Consider the following 19989-nt stretch of genomic DNA (forward strand, 5'->3'; position numbering starts at 1 on the left):
CTTCACACGGGTGTGATTTTTTTAAACCACATTGGCATGTCTATTCTGGGCACGTCATTAAAGACGGAAATTTGTAAGCACACCAGAGACTAGAAAATAGGCCTTAAGTGGTTTGGGAGAACACAGCGAACTCTCTCTTCTATCTTAATAAACCACATTGGACATCCAACGCCCATTGTGTGTGGGAGATGGCAAATGGGTTAATAAATCACAAAAAAAAAATGCAAATATAAAACACGCAACTACTACAATGCAATCACGCGGGAGCTCTCTTTCCGGTACCTTGTCCATGAGTCTGCTTGCATGAAGGCTTAAGCTGTTGAAGAACATCTTCTTGCTGAGGATGTGCATTTCCTCCATGGTGATGAGCAATGAGCCCACGCTGGTCCCCACGATGGAACTGCATTGGTGGATGCACACACACTTAGCTTTACAGTCAGTGGTGGAAAGCAACTATAGTACATTTACTTAAGTAAAGTACAAATACCTCAACATTTTACTTACCATAAGTATAGTACTTGAGTATCTCCAGTTTCCAATAGTTTTACTTCTACTGCACTACATCTCAGATCTAAATATTGTGCTTTCACTCCACTACATTTATTTGAACACTTTAGTTACGGTACTAAACTCTAATCTAATGTTGGTCCATTATTTCTCCACTTTAATAATACCAATTTGTGGAATGAGCAACAAAGATAAACGTGTAGCTAAACGTGTAGTGCTCCAAACAATGTGACAAAGTGGTTGGTATTCACCCTTGCTTTGAGTTTGAGTTGCTTAGTGGATTGGATGATTGCACTCTACTCTCCCACAGTAATAAGGAAAAAAACTACACATATTGGCCATTTTTACTTTAATAATTTTACACTCAGTGTTATGGAACTCAGTAACGGGTGGAAGATCCAAATGCAGCCGCAACAGCTTGGCACCTCCTCATGTTGGTTATGCAACCTATAGCCACATTTTGCTCTAGCATCCCATTCCTCAACCAGATTTAGTCAGCCAACGTGGTTCTGTTCGTCACTCTAGCACGTACAGCATGCCCAAGCTGATCCCACAAGTGGTCAATTGGGATGAGGTCTGGGACTCTGGACTCACGGCAGGCCATTCCATCCTCTCTACTCCCACATTCTGGAGGTACTCTGTGATAAAACTGGCTCTGTGGGGGGCGAGCGATGTCATCCTGGAGGGTGACGTTAGGTCCCAGATTCTGAAGGTATGGGATCTCCACTGGTTCCAGAATCTCATCCCTATATCTCACTGCATTGAGAGTTCTGTCTTGCCTGTGAGAGAGATACTGCCCCATACCATACCAAGATGTTGTGGCTGCGTATGGATCTTTCAGACACTACTGAGTTAACACTGAGTGTAAAATTAATAAAGTGTAAAAATGGCCAATATGTGTTGTATTTTTCCTACTGTGTGAGGGTGCAATCATCCAATCCACTAAGCCAGGGGTTCCCAAACTTTTTTGGACCAGGTACCCCTTTTGGGGTAGATATTTTTCCAGGTACCCCCTCATCCTCGCAACACAGATAACAATATATTTACAACCACACGCAGTGTTTCCTGCAGGAAAAAGCTTTGGCATGGTGCTGGGCGCAGGCCGCAGGGGGGCCTTCTTGCGTCGAACATTTTGATGAATTAATTAATTTGATTCAATAATTAATTAATTTGTATTATTGCTCTTGTATTGCTATTGGAGACACTGGGGGGACACTGGGGGACACTGGGCAGGCACTGGGGAGGCACTGGGGAGACACTCGGGAGGCACTCAGGGGGACACTGGGGAGGCACTGGGGAGGCACTCAGGGGGACACTGGGGAGGCACTCAGGGAGGCACTGGGGAGACACTGGGGAGGCACTCAGGGAGACACTGGGGAGGCACTCAGGGGGACACTGGGGAGGCACTCAGGGGGACACTGGGGAGGCACTGAGGGGACATTGAGGAGTCACTGGGAAGGCACTGAGGGGACACTGGGGAGGCACTGGGAAGGCACTGGGGAGCATGGGGAGGCACTGAGGGGACACTGGGGAGGCACTGGGGAGATACTGGGGAGCATGGGGAGGCACTCAGGGGGACACTGGGGAGGCACTGGGGAGGCACTCGGCTGGGCACTGGGGAGGCACTCAGGGGGACACTGGGGAGGCACTGGGAAGGGTCTGAGGGGACACTGGGGAGGCACTGGGAAGGCACTGAGGGGACACTGGGGAGACACTGGGGAGGCACTCAGGGGGACACTGGGGAGGCACTGGGAAGGCACTGAGGGGACACTGGGGAGGCACTGGGAAGGCACTGAGGGGACACTGGGGAGACACTGGGGAGACACTGGGGAGACACTGGGCAGGCACTCAGGGGGACACTGGGGAGGCACTGGGGAGGCACTCAGGGGGACACTGGGGAGGCACTGGGGAAGCACTGAGGGGACACTGGGGAGGCACTGGGAAGGCACTGGGGAGGCACTGGGGAGAAACTGCAGCCACTGGGGAGACATTGGGGAGGCACTGGGGAGACACTGGGAAGGCACTCAGGGGGACACTGGGGAGGCACTGGGGGGACACTGGGGAGGCACTCAGGGGGACACTGGGGAGGCACTGGGGCAGCACTGAGGGGACACTGGGGAGGCACTGGGGAGCCACTGGGCAGACACTGGGGAGGCACCATGGCGGACACTGGGGAGGCACTGGGCAGACACTGGGCAGACACTGCAGGGCAGACACTGGGGTGGCACTTGGGGAGGCACTGGGGAGGTACTGGACATTTCATATCACACACACACCATGATTCACTAGCCCCCTCAAAAAAACAAAAAAAAAACAAAAGGGGGCTTGGGGTACCCCCTGGCTATGCGTCGCGTACCCCTAGGGGTCCGCGGACCCCACTTTGGGAACCGCTGCACTAAGCAACTCCAAGCAAGGGTGAATACCAACCACTTGCCATATTGGCAAAAACAAAATTAGGCACAACCTACACGTTTAGCTGTGTTGCTCATTCCACGAACGCCCGCTCCTTACAAGCTCGTTGGAAAGGTGACTAATCAACCATTCAAATGATACAAATGATACACACAATACAAATGGGAAATGGTGAAATAATGTACCAAAGTTAAGTTTCACTTTTGTTGCTGAGTTTAGTTACTTTGTAGATTTTGATTGGGGAGGCACCATGGCGGACACTGGGGAGGCACTGGGCAGACACTGGGCAGACACTGCAGGGCAGACACTGGGGTGGCACTTGGGGAGGCACTGGGGAGGTACTGGACATTTCATATCACACACACACCATGATTCACTAGCCCCCTCAAAAAAACAAAAAAAAAACAAAAGGGGGCTTGGGGTACCCCCTGGCTATGCGTCGCGTACCCCTAGGGGTCCGCGGACCCCACTTTGGGAACCGCTGCACTAAGCAACTCCAAGCAAGGGTGAATACCAACCACTTGCCATATTGGCAAAAACAAAATTAGGCACAACCTACACGTTTAGCTGTGTTGCTCATTCCACGAACGCCCGCTCCTTACAAGCTCGTTGGAAAGGTGACTAATCAACCATTCAAATGATACAAATGATACACACAATACAAATGGGAAATGGTGAAATAATGTACCAAAGTTAAGTTTCACTTTTGTTGCTGAGTTTAGTTACTTTGTAGATTTTGATTATTCCAAAACAAAACCTATTAACCACTTCAGCCATTTGAAAATATTTTCAAGAAAATGTTTATACATTTGAAAACTTGAAATGGGACATTCTGCGTAATGAGTTGTTTCTAGTAGTTTATTTTAGTTTATTTTTCTTTTCGTAACATAAGGCCCAGAGGCTTCAGAGGTAATCAACTAGATTAGGCAGGGGACCAGAATTTTAAAATTACTTGGGAGTCTGCGGACTGTTTGTTGTGTGTGCTACAGTATATAGGACACAACAATGGACATAATTACAGTAGAGTATGTCCATGGCAACGAATTAGGGCCTGCTTGTTTGATGTTTGATAATTTCTGTGCGAGTCCTTTATAATGCACAGTTTTTCAGTATTCTGTGTTGCGGGTCCATGGCATGGAAGTATCTTTGTGAGAAGAGAATTGGAGGACAGGCTGGCAAGCCGAGGCTTTCTTTTCTTGTTTTGAGCATCTGGCTGATAAGAGCACAAGCTCTTATGATGCATTCCATTAGCAGTGGGGACAGAGTCAGACCGTCATTCAGGCAAGAGCACAATTAAAGATGTGTCTATGGAGTTAACATTACTCTAATAGACCCCCAGGTGTAAGGTACCTGATGGTGTGGTGGTAGAACTTGAGCAAATTGGAGAGCTTGTAGAGAAGCACAGCGCCCGGCTCAGCCACAATCACCTGCTCTATCCTGACCTGAAAACACACACACACACACACACACACACACACACACACACACACACACGCACGCATGCACGCAGAAGTGTCTTTATAGACTAAAGCAGTGGTTAGCTCAAGACCCAAAAGACACATTTGATGTCCCCCCGAGACCCAAACTAATGAAAATATACGATCTACAAGCTTGCAACACGTGTTGTGAACATGTTTAAGATGTGAGTCACCGGTTGACTGATCTTAACCAGGAACAAAGAAATCACATGGTCGCCAAAAAACTGCTCGCATACATGTTAGAGCATTTTTTATCATGCAATTATCTCCAGTCTGTATTGTTTCTCTTCTTGCCATGATGGTATTTTCAATAGAGAATAATAAAGGAATGGCACGGCCGTTTTACTACTATAAATACTTTATATTACGTCCCATCAAATCTAATGCTTGACTGCCAAAAATACGATATCACGTCCTATGGTCTTTTCAGCGCTCTTCGTCAACGTACGAATAGTTCTAAGTTGCTATAGGTTGACGAATTGACGATACAATCGGAAATTAACCGGAAGTGAAAACTCCGTCTCCATCCGCCTCAATGTAAACAGATGTACAAAAATGCATATCTCGGATTCTTTTCCCAGATTGCATTTTTGGTCAAAACCAGCTTTAATCAATGGCCCATAACTAAATTACCGTGGTTACAAAATGTATTTTCCGCGTGAAAGAAAAGATGATCATCCACCACTCCACACAGCATTTGTTCACATCTCAAGTCGGGTCCCCGAGATGTGAACAAATGGATCAAATGGATCTTCAAAATAAGAGAAAAACACTGACTAAAGAATTAATTCATTGATACATGCAGTTAATTTTAAGTAGTCAGATGGGTGGCCCGCATGCATTTTCAGTAGCCCATCGTCATGTGTCTAAATCCAAAAGAACAGATATGTAAACTGTCGACACACCATGAGCGGTACTGGATGTAATTGTAGAGCATTCTCACTTTAAGTGGCCTGCAGACTCCCTCTGTGATGTGACACACTACTTCTTGCATGTTCTCTTCCACACCTGTAAATGGACAGAAGATGAGTGTTCAGTGTTGTTGTTTTTAGACGAACAACACTTCTGATCGCTCCATGTACTGTAGCAGACAAAAGATGAAATGGAACGTTGTAAGTAGGTGATCACCATTATTATAACCGTTTTATTACAGTCCGTTTTAGTTGCCGTAGTACCCATTAAGACCGGGAAGAGCACTGTGGCATTTTTTATTTACGCTATTTTCAATCATTTTAACCGCTTTAACAATTATTTTATATAGGTATTCAAAATTAGCAGATATACAAGCTCATAGCACATCACTTTGTGCCCCATATATGGAGCAAGCAGCACTCCATATTTGGGCATGTCTGACACATAAGGCCTCTGCCCGGGCTCTGGACAGGGCCCTGCCCATGTCTTGAGCCTGTCCTGGCCTGTTCTGACATTGCAGCACTCCATTTGGGCATGCCTGACACATAAGTCCATAAGCTGGACTGTTCCGACATCTGGACAGGTCCCCTGGCCAGGGTCCATATATGGAGAAAAGGGACACAGACATAATATCTGGGTGGGGCATTCAATTCCAACTTGCATCGTTCCAAGTAGGCCAGTGCCCAACGGGCACCGCTGTAGAGGCTCCAACAGGCACCGTTCTACGTAGTTATTCAAATTATGAAAAAAGTGCCGCAACGTGTAGGCAAATTATAGAAGAAAAGAAAACCCATTATTCAGATGGCTTGTGTTTGGGTTGGAAACTTGGGACAGTACCTTGCAGAGTGACCTGTTTGAGCAGTGCCTCTAGGTGTTCCTTCTCAGAGGCTGTGGCTTGGTGCAGCCAGGCCAACATGTCCCCAACATACCTAGAAAATATGAAACAAACCCAGGAATAAGTGTGACTAATCGCATTTTGGGACTAAACCAAACTAAGCAAAAACAATAATTCATGAACTGACAAGATGATCACCTCACAATCATTATATATTTTGGGGTGGGGAAAGTGATCCTGCTCTGTGGATGAATTGTTGTAGCCTGGCTCCAGCCCCTGAATCGCTAGCCACGGCCATTAGAAATATGTTCTTCTGGCGATTCAGGTCTGACGACCATTTATAATGCGGTGGCATGTCAAATGGCGGATCGACTAATATTCATATAACTTCTACCAGTAGTTTATTATAATATATATATATATATATATATATATATATATATATATATAGATATATATATAGATAGATATGTGTGTGTGTGTGTGTGTGTGTGTGTGTGTGTGTGTGAGAGAGGTGTTCATTCTCGAGGTCGGCTGTACCTTTGACTATAGCCTGGAAGAAGGATTTCTAACCAAAGTGCTGAAGTATCAGCAGCTAATGCAGACCATCTCACAGCTAGGCTACAGATGTAAACTTTTAGTTTTTATCTTGGAAGCCGCTCAATTTGGAGGAGGCGTTGTTTCCTTTATCCATGATTTATGTCTGCTGCCCTGTGTCCGACATGTCAGCTGTACTGTATGTAACAATGCTTTGCCGTCCATGCACGTTGTAACTGGCTGCTCTCCCACTGTCAAACTGCACTGGCAGTGTTTATGTCCTTTGTACAGTAACAAGGTATTCCTGTACTTCTCATTATGTGGACATAAATAAACATTTCAAATGTGTGTGTGTGTGTGTTTAAGCATGCAGCAACACAGTGAGTAGTACTTGAATGACTGCACAATTGTGAATGCATACGTTTTGCCTACATGCATGAACCTGAGTGCATGTGTTGCATCGGGTATGCATTTGTGTCTGTGCTCGTGCGTGTGCATGTGCGTATCCGTGCCCTCGGCCGTCGGGAGGTGAAAGAGAACCTGATGTTCTTCTGAGAATGGCTGATGATGCTGTAAAAATGCAGGTGAACGCGTGCTGTTCCACCCAGGGCCTGATATTCTGAGAACGACTCCCATTAGGCTTCTTGGCAGAGAGCAGGAAGAGGGTGGGGAGAGGTGCACTCATGATGCTCGTCGACTCTGTATGGTCAATGATGCCTCGTTTCCAAGAATTCACGCCTCTAATTAAATTCCCACAAACGGTTTCGAGCAGGGGGGGGGGGGGGGGGAAGGGGCTCTCTTGATCAATTTATTTGTGACTATTTATTTAAGGACTATCAAATAAATAAATGAATACAAATACATTCTAAAAGGTTTTGGTGGCTGGTGACATGGCTGTTTTTATTAGTTTTAGGTTTTTTATTGTAATATGGATTAGTCAGGGGATTAGAAACCATTTTGATTATTTGATCAAAGACTAAATCCTAAGGATACTTTCTCTATGATTGTTAGTTCTTATTCGTTTTGTAAGCACATAACACCATTTCAGTTAGTTATCGCTCTTTTCTTCCCCAGGCTCATTTGTATCGTTATTTCAGTTAACTAAAATGTTTTTTGTTTGTTTTTCCCCATTATTAGTTTTAGGCAACTAACAGTGAAGTACCTCATTGGGTCATGAGAGTGCATCTCGATGGGGCGTGGGGTTCCTCCAGGTCCTCCTCTGGTGAGGGCGTCAATGAAGCCTCGCACCACCGCGCACCTGCGCGCCGTCCCAAACTCATCCAGGGTGTACCTGAATGCATAAAGATAAGAACATTCAGCTGCGTTCTGTACAGGCCAGGGAATGTTTCATTATTAGTAAAGCTGCGAAAGCCAGAGCAAAACTATCGTAATGAGGCTGTCTATATGTCTGTGAATATGCACGCAGGTCAAATGTATGAAAGAAAACCACGTCGCAGTTGCGAGATTGCAGATCGGTAGAATCAGACCCGTCTGAAGTGAGTGGTACTGTACTGTACTGTACTGTACTGTACTGTACTGTACTGTACTGTACTGTACTGTACTGTACTGTACTGTCCCTCCTCCCTGGCCTGTGTGTGTCTGTGTGTTAGACAGTGACACTTGGTGGTGAACAAAGGCTATATATTTCCGTGCTCGGACACAGGGACACACACACACAATGTTAACACCTTGTATGGGGGTCCCCTGGAACCAAATGATTTCAGATGGCGGTCTGTGGCCAAATACATATTAATTTGGGGGTCCTTGACAGGAAAACGTTTGAGAACCACTGCCTTATGGCATGTAAGTAAGACGGCGGTCAGTCAAGTCAAACAGTAAGTAGTAAGTAAGTCAAAAGTCAGAAAGTAAGTAAGCATGTCAAACGGAAGACAGGAGGGAAATAGAAGGGTTGTTTTGAGGCAACAGTTCAGTGTCAGACTAAACAGCAGGCCGTGTGGACTCCAGATTACAGAACGCTTCTTTCCAGTGGTGGAAAAAGTACTCAATTGTTTATAGTTTATAGAAGTATCAATACTGCAATGTTACATGTAAAAGTCCGGAATTCAAAACTGTACTTGAGTTAAAGTACAAAAGTATAACTGGCATAAAAAAGTACTTCAAAAAGTACCAAAAGTAGAAAGTACTCACTATGCAGAATGTCCCATTTCAAGTTTTCACATACATACAAAAATATGTTGAAAATAGCAGATCTACCGGTACATGCACAAGCTTGTAGATCGGCAGTACAAATACCTCAAAAGTGTACTTAAGTACAGTACTTGAGTAAATGTACTTAGTTACTTCACACCACTGCCGTTTTCCACATATCCCTGCCTACCTCGTCCACTCCCTGCCATCCTATTGGCTGCTTTCTGACCATGACAAGAAGCGGGAGACGACTTATTGATTATCGATACCTTTAAATTAACACAAAGCAAAAAGAAAGAAAATAAAACACGCGTACCTACTCCAACTGGTGATTCACGTACTAAAAATAAGTTAGTACGTATTAGTTACTGTATTAAGTGAGTTTTGCATCTGAATGGATAAAGGTCTCTTGGTCCCCTCTGCACTATGCGGTAATTATGGAACCTCAAGAAACACCTGTGGAACAACATGTGCATACTAATATTCAAATCACAGGACATCCAACACTCAAACAGCTGTGCATAATTACATATTTATATATTTAGTAGATGTGCAAACAAAGTTTACATCTTTATTCCCTGCTCCATTAAGACATCGGTGAAGTAATATGATTGGGCTGCAAGCCAACACATAATAATTGTCTCATAAGCATTCACGGTGAGATGATGTTAATTTCCCCTACAGTAATTGGACATTCCCCGCCGTAAGTGTTCACATCAGATGGTCCCACGGACCACATCAATTTGTTCATGCTGATTAATAACGTCCCCTGGTGTGGTGCTCGTCTGAGCAGCGCACTTGGGGTCTGATCTAGTATTTCACGTACAAAGGAAGAGCATTCTTTAAGTTGCACTTGTTGTACTGTACTCCAAGACATCCATCCATCCATCCATATTCAACCGCTTAGCCGTTCGGGTCGCGGGGGCAACAGCTCCACCAGAGAGCTCCAGACTTCCCTCTCCAGAGCAACATTAGTGACTTCCTCCTGGGGGATCCCGAGATGTTCCAAGGCCAGTGAGTCGATGTGTTTCCTCCAACTGCGCTTTGGTCTGCCCCAGGGTTATCTCCCAGTGGGACGTGCCTCGAGGACCTCCCTAGGGAGGCGCCTGAGAGGCATCCTAACCAGATGCTCGAACCACCTAAGCTGGCTCCTTTCCAGTCGAAGAAGCAGCGACTCTACTCCCGAGTCTCTCTCGCGTGACTGAACTTCTAACCCTATCTCTAAAGGAGATGCCAGCCACCCGTCGAAGAAAACTAATTTCGGCTGCTTGAATTCCCGACCTTATTCTTTCGGTCATGACCAACACTTTATGACTAAAGGTGAGAGTTCGAATGAAGATTTCTCGGTAGACAGAGAGCTTTGCCTTCTGGCTCAACTCACTTTTAGTCACAACAGTGCGGTACAGCGACTGCAATACTCGAAGTCAGTGGTTCTCAAAAGACCCTCAGCGGTCCTTGAAGGGGCTCCAGAAGGTCCCCAGCAAATACAGCATCACAATCTACAAGCTCATAGCACGGCACCAAGTGCCACACTACGAGCTTGTAGATCTGCTATTTTTGAAAAATTGTGAAAATGTGGTGCAAATCTTTGAATACAGTATATATTATTTTAAAGCAAACATTTTTAGCTCAAATCTTTTCTTCTGGGGGGTCCCTGGAACAAAACAAATGATAATTCTGGGGGGTCCTTGACGTGAAAAAGGTTGAGCACCACTGACATAGGTTTTCAATTATTTTAGAATTGGCCTCAGGTCTAAATGGGTTAAAAAGTAGCCGATCTACAAACTCACACAAACCGTTGCATTCGTGACAAGTTGCTATGCAACACCACAAAGCAGGTGTTACCCAAAAGGGAAAAGTTACTAATATATAAATGACTGGTATGTCTTTCTTATACTGAATTGTGGTGAGGTTGTTCTCATAAGGTTGCGATTTGAGAACAAGTTCTGAAAATAGCACAAGATAGTACAGATGTAGGTGAAATGTAATGTCAATGCTTGGCCTCGCCTTGAAAATAACTAGATTATAACAGAATGTCAACTCGAGTGATAAAACGGACAGACAAACGTTCTCAAAATAAATCAATGTCCACAAAACAATGATACACTGATGATAAAGACAATACAAACGTTTCAATGGGCCTTGTTATTAAAGGTGCTAGGATTAGAATCAGGGGGTGTTGGGGCTAGGTTAAGAATGTAGTGGTGAGTATTAGGGTTAGGTTAACTTAAAGGTAGTGCAAGTGATTTTCTTTGGTTAAATTAAGTGTTAAAAAGCTCTATATCGTGATAGTACTCATTGCTATGTGTTTGTTCAGTAACATGAGTCTCGATGTCTCTCCAGCTTTTTATTAAACAGAAAATACCTTTTCAGGAACAGAAACTGGGATACCAATCAGGATAGAGAACACAGCCAGGATACAAATTAAACAAGTGGAATTGTAAGTGATGACACAAAGAACTGAGCAGACAAAATTGGAACTGGAACACTATAAAAATTAAGCTCATAAATAGCTACTCTCGGCTCGGATTCGGATTGGCTGAAATTTGGTCACCTACCTGAAAATGTTTTTTCAGTTTATTAAAGAGAGACAGTAACCTCTGTTACTGAACAAACACTCTATAGCAATGATTACTATCAGAATATAGAGATTTAATATCACTTACACTAACTTTAAGGATGTAGTTACTGTTAAGGTTAGCTTAAGGATGTAGTTAGTGTTAAGGGTAGGTTAAAACACTTTCCCTGCGGAACACGCTAAACCCGACATACATGGTTTCCGTCAGACAACCCGGTGACGCCACGCGCTAGGATCACGTGATCGGAAAAAAACACTGACGCTCGATTCTCAGGGCTTCTGGGAAATCGAGGCACAATTCAAAGTCTATGGTGCGTAATGGCCGCATCCATCTTGCTCTATTCTCTGTTGTTTCGGATCACCTGCTTTGTGATCGCGGCGGTGGAATATTTTTCGACTCAATAACAAACGATGGGACAATTTTCAGGCGGATTTTCGTGAAATGAAGGTACAATCGCGACGCAGTGATTCTTCAAAGGTTAATGAAAAACAACGGCAGTCAAATGGGGATTACGATTATTTAATCCCGCAGTCTAAAGGTGCATTCAGACTTGGATGTTTAGAGTGCCGTGATTACATACAAAGTCAATGCAAAGACGAGAATTGTGCGAACGGGCGCAGCACAAACTGGACGAACCGAGGCGAATATATATATATTCAGGTCTGAACGCAGCTTAAGTGTAAACGATGTACTGTATTGAGTGTTAAGGCCCACGCATATTCCAGTTTTATGTGATAAACTACTCACCTTTTCAGTGGTTAGTAAAAACAGAGCGATGTGTTGGGGTGAGCAGTGAGTTGCTTATCACCGCAGCTGGTGTCATGTTGTAGTTTTCCCAACCACCTCGGTGAGTAGGTTATGCATGAGCCTTTTATTTAATATATATACTCCAGTTTTAGGTGATAACCTTATCACCACACATCTCTCTGTTTTTACTAACCACTGAAAAGGTGAGTAGCGTATCACCTAAAACTGGAGTATGAATAGGCCTTTAGGGTTAGGTTAAGGATGTAGTGGTTAAGTGTGTTTAGTGTAAGTATAGTAATTGGGTGTTACTTGTAAAGGACAGGTCGGTCTTGTAAAGCCTCCATAGCTTGACTCAGCACTGGGCTGATATCACACGACTCCTGGGTCAGTCCTCTGCATTCATCTGGACAGTGGAGTGGACACAAACATACAGTTATACCCCTGGGTCAGTCCTCTGCATTCATCTGGACAGTGGAGTGGACACAAACATACAGTTATACTCCTGGGTCAGTCCTCTGCATTCATCTGGACAGTGGAGTGGACACAAACATACTGTTATACTCCTGGGTCAGTCCTCTCCATTCATCTGGACAGTGGAGTGGACACAAACATACAGTTATACTCCTGGGTCAGTCCTCTGCATTCATCTGGACAGTGGAATGGACACAAACATACATTTATACTCCTGGGTCAGTCCTCTGCATTCATCTGGACAGTGGAATGGACACAAACATACAGTTATACCCCTGGGTCAGTCCTCTGCATTCATCTGGACAGTGGAGTGGACACAAACATACAGTTATACTCCTGGGTCAGTCCTCTGCATTCATCTGGACAGTGGAGTGGACACAAACATACAGTTATACCCCTGGGTCAGTCCTCTGCATTCATCTGGACAGTGGAGTGGACACAAACATACAGTTATACTCCTGGGTCAGTCCTCTGCATTCATCTGGACAGTGGAGTGGACACAAACATACAGTTATACTCCTGGGTCAGGACACAGTTATGATGAAGGAAGGAAGTAGAAAGCTCGTGAAAACCCTTCATGTTCATATATTAGGGACGCCAGGTTGCAAAGTGCTAAAGAATCACAAACCTTCCGTTTCCCAAGCAGCCACTCTACCCCCTGAGCCACTCACTGCCACCTCGTTATAACTGCCAACACCACTGTACTGTATATGGGCCGGGCTCTAGTGCCTACCGATTAATAGATTTTTCAATTAAATTTTTACTGTCTTTGCGTGGTGCCACTCAAAGTGACTACTGGGTTGGGCTGCCGGATGCATGGGCCAACCCCTAGTACAGTATGTATTTCAGAAGCTGTTTATATTTAGTACTTCCCAGTACCCCCTCATGAAAATACTATTTTTATTTTCCAAGTAACATATAGACAGCACTAAACATGTAATGTTGTGTGACCATGTGAGTATAATATTAAATACAGTATGTACTAAAAGTGTTATATCTCTGCTGTCGGGAAGAAACCACATAAATCCAAATTTAAAAATATATTTTTTTTCAGGAAATTAAGAAAATCTTATATGTTTTCAAAGCAATACTGCCTCATCAAAGTTGGTATTGAGACTTTATACATCAGTGCTAGTCACCCTGCATGTGGCCCCTAGTTGTATATGTGAGCTTAGAGCTTTTCTTTCATAGAAGGTTACAGCAGTAAACAAATTGTGTGTGCATTTTCTGCATGTACGGTGTCATTACACCATCACCATTACATGCCATCCGCCTGACGCTTGACTAAATATTTACCTGGCTAAATTGTAAGATTTGGTTACAAATGGAATAAAATGCAACATTGCAAGGGAAATGGAGAGGAAACTAGTCCCCAATTTCCCTCCTTCTGCTAAGTTGATGTATAACAATTACAACAAGCACTTAAGTATCTATTTGCTTGTAGTCTCGCTGAACTGTAATTACACAAAGAAAAGGAAGCTGGGATCCAAAACGAGTATTTCCGCCAGAATGGGCTGCAATTATGTGTTATTGGATCCAAAAGGCTTATACGTTTTTATTTCTATGACAAAATGATTGATTTTCATTCCCCATTTGAAGGCAAGGCGTATCGTTTTTTGTTATATCACTTCAAAAAAGTACAAATTTTCAATCTATTTTCCTGATTATATGTGTGACGTGTGTGCGTGTACACAGACCTCTGGCATACATAGTTTGCAACACATGGCTTGTAGATCTGATCGTCTATTTTGTATTTTCTGTGCGTGACACTGGCGCTCAACAAAGTTCAAGAGTCAGGCTTTAGAAGTGTGACTCCTGCCACCCGGGCTATGAAAGTGATGAAGTGAGGTAAGCACCAAGGTGTGTCTCAGCTTGATTACAGTGACACAAGGTCACAGTACATTGAGTACAATCTGCTTCATCTCAGGGCAGGCTTTGCTCCTGTCTGGGTGGTCTACTACTCACTCTGGGCCCAGCGGTAGAGCTGTTCATACGACGTCTCCTGTAACACGGCCATCTGCTCCATGATTTCCAGCCTGGAAGCAGCATGCAAACCACAGTATTACACCTGTCATCTCCACTGTAGGATCACAGCTAAGAGCCAATCTGTGTGTGCCAATGTTTCATGCAATTAAAGTCATAATGTGCATAAGCTATGAGCATAATTGTTCAAAAAAGCAAAGCTTTTTGTTATAGCTTAATTACTAGCTATCAATGTCTGATACTTTGGTGTAAGCCTAGCGTAACATTCTGTTTCTCTCACCCTGCTGTTTGCTGGTTGGTCCGTAGAAGAACCTTGATGTCCTCGTGGATGTGTTTGACTCTTGAAGCTTTGAAGAAATCCTGTGGAGAGCCATAGATTGCATGACACAGCACACATCACGAGACATGGCCAAAGCATTTCCGGGGGTCCCCAGCCAAAAAGGTTGAGAGCCCCTGCTCTAGAGCAGTCATTTTCGCAGCACGACACAATCATACGCTGAAGTTTAAAATATGGCTAAATCCAACATAACTTGGCCACATACACCGGTTATGTGTTTGATTATAGTCATTTCCAGATCACCTTACAACCTCATATGTCCAAAACTGTTAGAATATGGAGATAAGAGGTTTCTGCCTGACTGCAGCAATTTCATAGTTGATCTATGTGCCATGCCTCAGTAGGGCTGTCACAGTTACAAATTTAGTCACAACTAAGATTGTGATTAATGATTGCATTGAACATTGGAACATTACAATTTGTATTTCTGTTTGCCTTTTAGGCTTCCGTAATCACAAATTGCAAAGGACAGATTTGACAAATAACTTAAAATATACAAAGAAATCAATGACTCATGTAATACTTTAATATTTTTGAGTGGTGCAACCACTCCAAGGAACAGCTTTGTCCCTATGTGACTATGGGACTATGTTACTATGTTACTATGTTTAGAGTACCAATAGGGGGTGCTGTTGCAACACTCGCTTCAGACTGGTCTGATTTTCTTTTCTTTACATTTCTTTTTTACGAAATAGCGGAAATAGTTCATGGAACTGGAAACGACTGACGATTATGCCAAAATAGGTTTGGCTATTATGTAATAATTGTGACAGGCCCATACCTCGGTCACGGGTGCGTCCCGAGTCCTGCGTAGCGTGGCCATCTCTTCACTGGACAGCTGGAACTTGGCCAGGAAGGCCTGGGCCACCTGCGACCTGACCTCCAGGCGGTGACTATAGGGCGAAGAGGAGAAGAATATATGGTACAATCTGACACTGGTGTTCCCAAATACTGGGTCGGGAGTCGGGACCCATTTGTGGGTTGCGGACACTTTTTTATGGGTGCCTTTATTTGTTTTTAATTAGCCCATTATCATCATTTAAAAAAACATTGAAACACATTAATTAAAAACAAATTCAAGATTATTATTATATACAATTATTATATTTACAATCTGTTTACTTTCACTGTTTCATGTCCTCTTTGTAAACTAAAAAAATTAAATAATCAAGACACTATGACAACAATTAACAACAATAAGCAAGATTATCAAAGTAAAATACTGTATACATACATGAAGAAATCAAAGAAAATCTAAGAAATTCCATAAAGTAGCTGGTGTAAAATGAGGGCTTTTGATTTGAACTAGTTTCTCTTTTTTTTTTTTTATAAATGTGAGTACTTTTTCCACCACTGGCAAAGAGGAGAAAATATGCTACAGGACAAAGTCCCTCACACTGGTCTGTGGTTTCAAATCACACTATAGGGTCCGATTCATTCATTCCATGTACTTTGTGATGATTTATTTCATGAGAGTGGGTGGTCCATTCCTCCTTTATTTTTAGGGGTGCAACAATTAATCGTACTAACAGACTTAATCGATCTAAATCATTATAGGCAAAAAAAAATTGTATGTCTAAATTTGTGAACTTGTGAAGTAATAGATCAATATAATTCTTAGTGATAGAATAATCGCTAAGAAAATAGTGGCACTTTAGCCCTAATAATGTCTGTGAAACTAAAAGAAGGACTAAGGATAAGCAGAGTGGGGTAGTCTCTGTGCATGAAATGTAATGATTTACGTTTACCACTAGATGGCAGCGATACCCCTAAGCAAGTCACACAACATTCATCATCGGGGAGGGAGGGGGAGTGGGAGGGAAGTGTAAATAAGATACTGTTTGCAGACAGAACAAAACCAGCAGAGAGAAAAGACGGTACTGAAAGAGAACCATATAATACAGGCGAGGTTCGTGTCCAGATCTCGACATTATCAATAACAAACACTGAGATCCTATCTGTGTGCCTATTAATTTCTCCACACACAATAGCGGCCATGGTAACCGTCCCAGACGAGCAGAGAACCTTGTCACAGGATAGGAGCAGAACAACGGGCCAGGCTCTCCGCTGTCTGTCTCCCTTCCTTTATCCTGTCTACCCTGCCCAGTGCCCACACCCCTTCGTCTACATTCTCTTTATCCCGTCTACCCTGCCCAGTGCCCACACCCCTTCGTCTGCATTCTCTTTATCCCGTCTACCCTGCCCAGTGCCCACACCCCTTCGTCTACATTCTCTCCACTCCTCCTCGCAGTCCTCTGTGAAGGCAGTGCCAGATCGGTAAATCTTTGTTGTGTCGTTTTCTTTGTGCATAGGAGGAAACCTCACATTATCCGACCATGGACTAGTACCACATTGGGCCCAAACTGAATGGAGGACGAAAAAAGGCAGTAAATCTGTTAACAGGGCGTCGCTTGGTGGGACCCCCTTGAGAATTTGTCGTCTCGTATAAAAGCAGATCTGTGGGATAAACACTAAACAACTCTACTCTCAGTTCACCCGGTGACATTGTGTGTACATGATTGTAATATTATATTATTTTTTTGTCCAGGACCCTGCAGGGATGTTGCCAGGAATTATGGGCCCCATACTGATGTGAGGGCCCCCCATGCTGCCCTATGGCCCCGGGTGAATGAATCATTATCACTTTTCACCACTTTACGACAGGCCAGGACCCTGTCAGAACATATCAATACCCCCTTTCTGTCTTTCCCCTTTGCATTTTAGCCAATGGGATGGAATTACCCAGAGCTCAGGTAGATCAGAGATTATGAAAAAAAGAAAACCTATGCGGAAACATAGCAAGGATTTATATTCTTGGCTTGCTGATAGTGTGCACAAGCAATGTGTTTTGTGAGATGAGCCCAGGTCACTTAAGGGCCATTCTCACTGAGCACAATAACTAGAACTATAAAAATATAAAAGTCAAGTGGGGCCTGGGCCACCGATGACTTAACGGTCCAGGCACCTTGGCTGGTAACCCAGTCTGGCAGTGTGCAGCGGGTTCGACTCCCGATCCCGACGGCATTTAATGCATGTCATTATTCCTGCTGTCTGTCCCTCCATAAAAAATATAAAATAAAGGCGAAAGCCACAACAACAAAAAAACATTAAAAAAAAAAAAGTCAAGTGGATGGCAGAGTTCATACCAACTATAAATAAAATAAAATGGTGAACGATATAGTTATATTCATCTTCATAGTTATAGTGCTCAATCTGAATGGCACTTAAGACAGACATGCACACACAGACAGACACACACTCTTCTTGGCGGCTGGGGCTTGCCCCCCCCCCCCCCCCCCTCCCCCTGAGAAATGTTCCAACAATCAGATAAAGGGAGTGGAAAAACTGCGGTAGTGTTTACCAGTAAGAGTTATAAAAGCCATACAGGAGGAGGCTAAACGGAAGGAGGTTTTTCTTTTCTTTTTTTAGATGTAAGGGAGCTGAACCGGAACACAGGAGAGGGCATCTGATTTCCACATGTCAATATTTGTATGAGAGCCAGGCAGTTCCTCTCCCATCTTCCAAGTTGCAATGCCTGCTAGACCACTGATTCTAACTCTTTTTGATTTCAAGGACCCCCAGTTTGATATGCATTAAAGTGAAACAGACAAATTAAATAATTATTATGTATGCCTCTCTGTGCACACTTTCCTCCCCCCCCTCCTTATTCAGAACATTTCCCATTGCTGCTAAAGAGTTTTTAACCAACCTGCCTTAAGAGGTTTCATCATACCTGCCATTCTTACTGGTACTTTTATAATTTTCTTATTTTTCATTATATCCATCAACATCATTATCATCATCTTTCATCAACCATCATCAAAAGAACATGTTATATTGTATTGTCTTGATTAGGCCACAGGCCCCCGGTTGACAAAAACGATCTGGGACCCTAAACTACACTGTTAAAAGTTCATTTAACTCTGACACATAAGGTTCCATTCGGTTCCAATTGTGCCCTCTCAGAGTTACAGACCCGTAATGGTCCATTTGGTTCCTAACCATCAATCATGTAGGTGGGGAACCGGTGGAACACTCTTCCACGCATTGAGAACCAGTGCACTAGAATAACAGTGACAGACAGACCTGTTCCTCCTCCGGGGTGTAAATCATCCCAATCCTCCCCGACAGGCCACACACGCCTGCACAAAAAGTGCAGGGAGAGAGAGAGAAAAAAAGGGGCGTACAGGGAGTTTTGGGGCGGTCTAGGAGTGGGACGTCTTTTTCCAGAACTGTCCGGGCATGATAAACTCCCGTCAAGGGTGCAATTACCGAATACCAGAATGAGCTAAGCGCACATCAGAAAATAGACCTGTGTCAAACTCTGACAGCCAAGCATGCCAAATATTCTGTGGCTGCTGTGAAAACGGACGGGAAAGCGCTCGATGCTCAATGTCAGTTAGCAGGCAGAGCGTACAGCAGGGGAAATATTGTGACATGCAAAGGTTAGTTACATAATGTTTTAAAGAACAGGGCGTGTTTGCATGTGCTAGGGTGACAAAACAAGTGGTGTCCGCCATGTACTAATGAATTGCACACCGTGAACTCCTCAACAGACTTACGGACTAGTCAAACAAACTGGTATTAGTTTGCATTACAGTTAATCAATCTAATGGATTTAATGATAATCAATTTTATAAAATTATTGATTTTGGGGAGGGAAATATTATTTATTTCTTTTTTGGATTTCTTATACGTGTGCACCACACGTATAAACGGTCCTTTTTGGCCAAAAAAAAAAATACTTTGTTACTCCAATGCGCCCTCTACGAATATTGCTCAGAGAATTGCCTCATAGAGAATATTTTTCCTTGTCTAATGATGACACAACCCGTCTTTGTATTGGTGAGTAGGTCAAACGTTCTTGCACTAAAGTGGAGAGGCTGGTCTGAGTTCCATGTGAGATTTAAAAGCGAAAGTAGCAGAGCCTTAATGCAGGGCAGAATCATAGAAGCAGTAAGGCCATGGACCAGAGCTACACATTACCTAATGTCCATTAAAACATGAATGATCTCATTTCCTTTTTAATGTCTTAAAATATAG

The 19989-nt window shown here is 43.6% G+C and overlaps 1 protein-coding gene across 2 annotated transcripts in view; it reads right to left on the reverse strand.

Moving 5' to 3' along the window:
• cog6 (component of oligomeric golgi complex 6) overlaps positions 1-19989 on the reverse strand; it is a 55385-nt gene that overhangs the window by 19947 nt on the left and 15449 nt on the right. For both annotated transcript variants that reach the window (XM_083772965.1, XM_083772964.1), the window contains exons 5-13: positions 15728-15839; positions 14890-14969; positions 14592-14662; positions 12465-12558; positions 7844-7972; positions 6147-6238; positions 5341-5405; positions 4270-4361; positions 283-400 (exon numbers count right to left, since the gene is read on the reverse strand). In XM_083772965.1, coding sequence (XP_083629091.1) covers positions 283-400; positions 4270-4361; positions 5341-5405; positions 6147-6238; positions 7844-7972; positions 12465-12558; positions 14592-14662; positions 14890-14969; positions 15728-15839 — 853 coding nt within the window. The remainder of the gene's footprint in view (positions 1-282; positions 401-4269; positions 4362-5340; positions 5406-6146; positions 6239-7843; positions 7973-12464; positions 12559-14591; positions 14663-14889; positions 14970-15727; positions 15840-19989) is intronic.

This window comes from Protomyctophum parallelum (genome assembly GCF_964188405.1).
Source record: "Protomyctophum parallelum genome assembly, chromosome: 9".
NCBI classification, from domain to species: domain Eukaryota; kingdom Metazoa; phylum Chordata; class Actinopteri; order Myctophiformes; family Myctophidae; genus Protomyctophum; species Protomyctophum parallelum.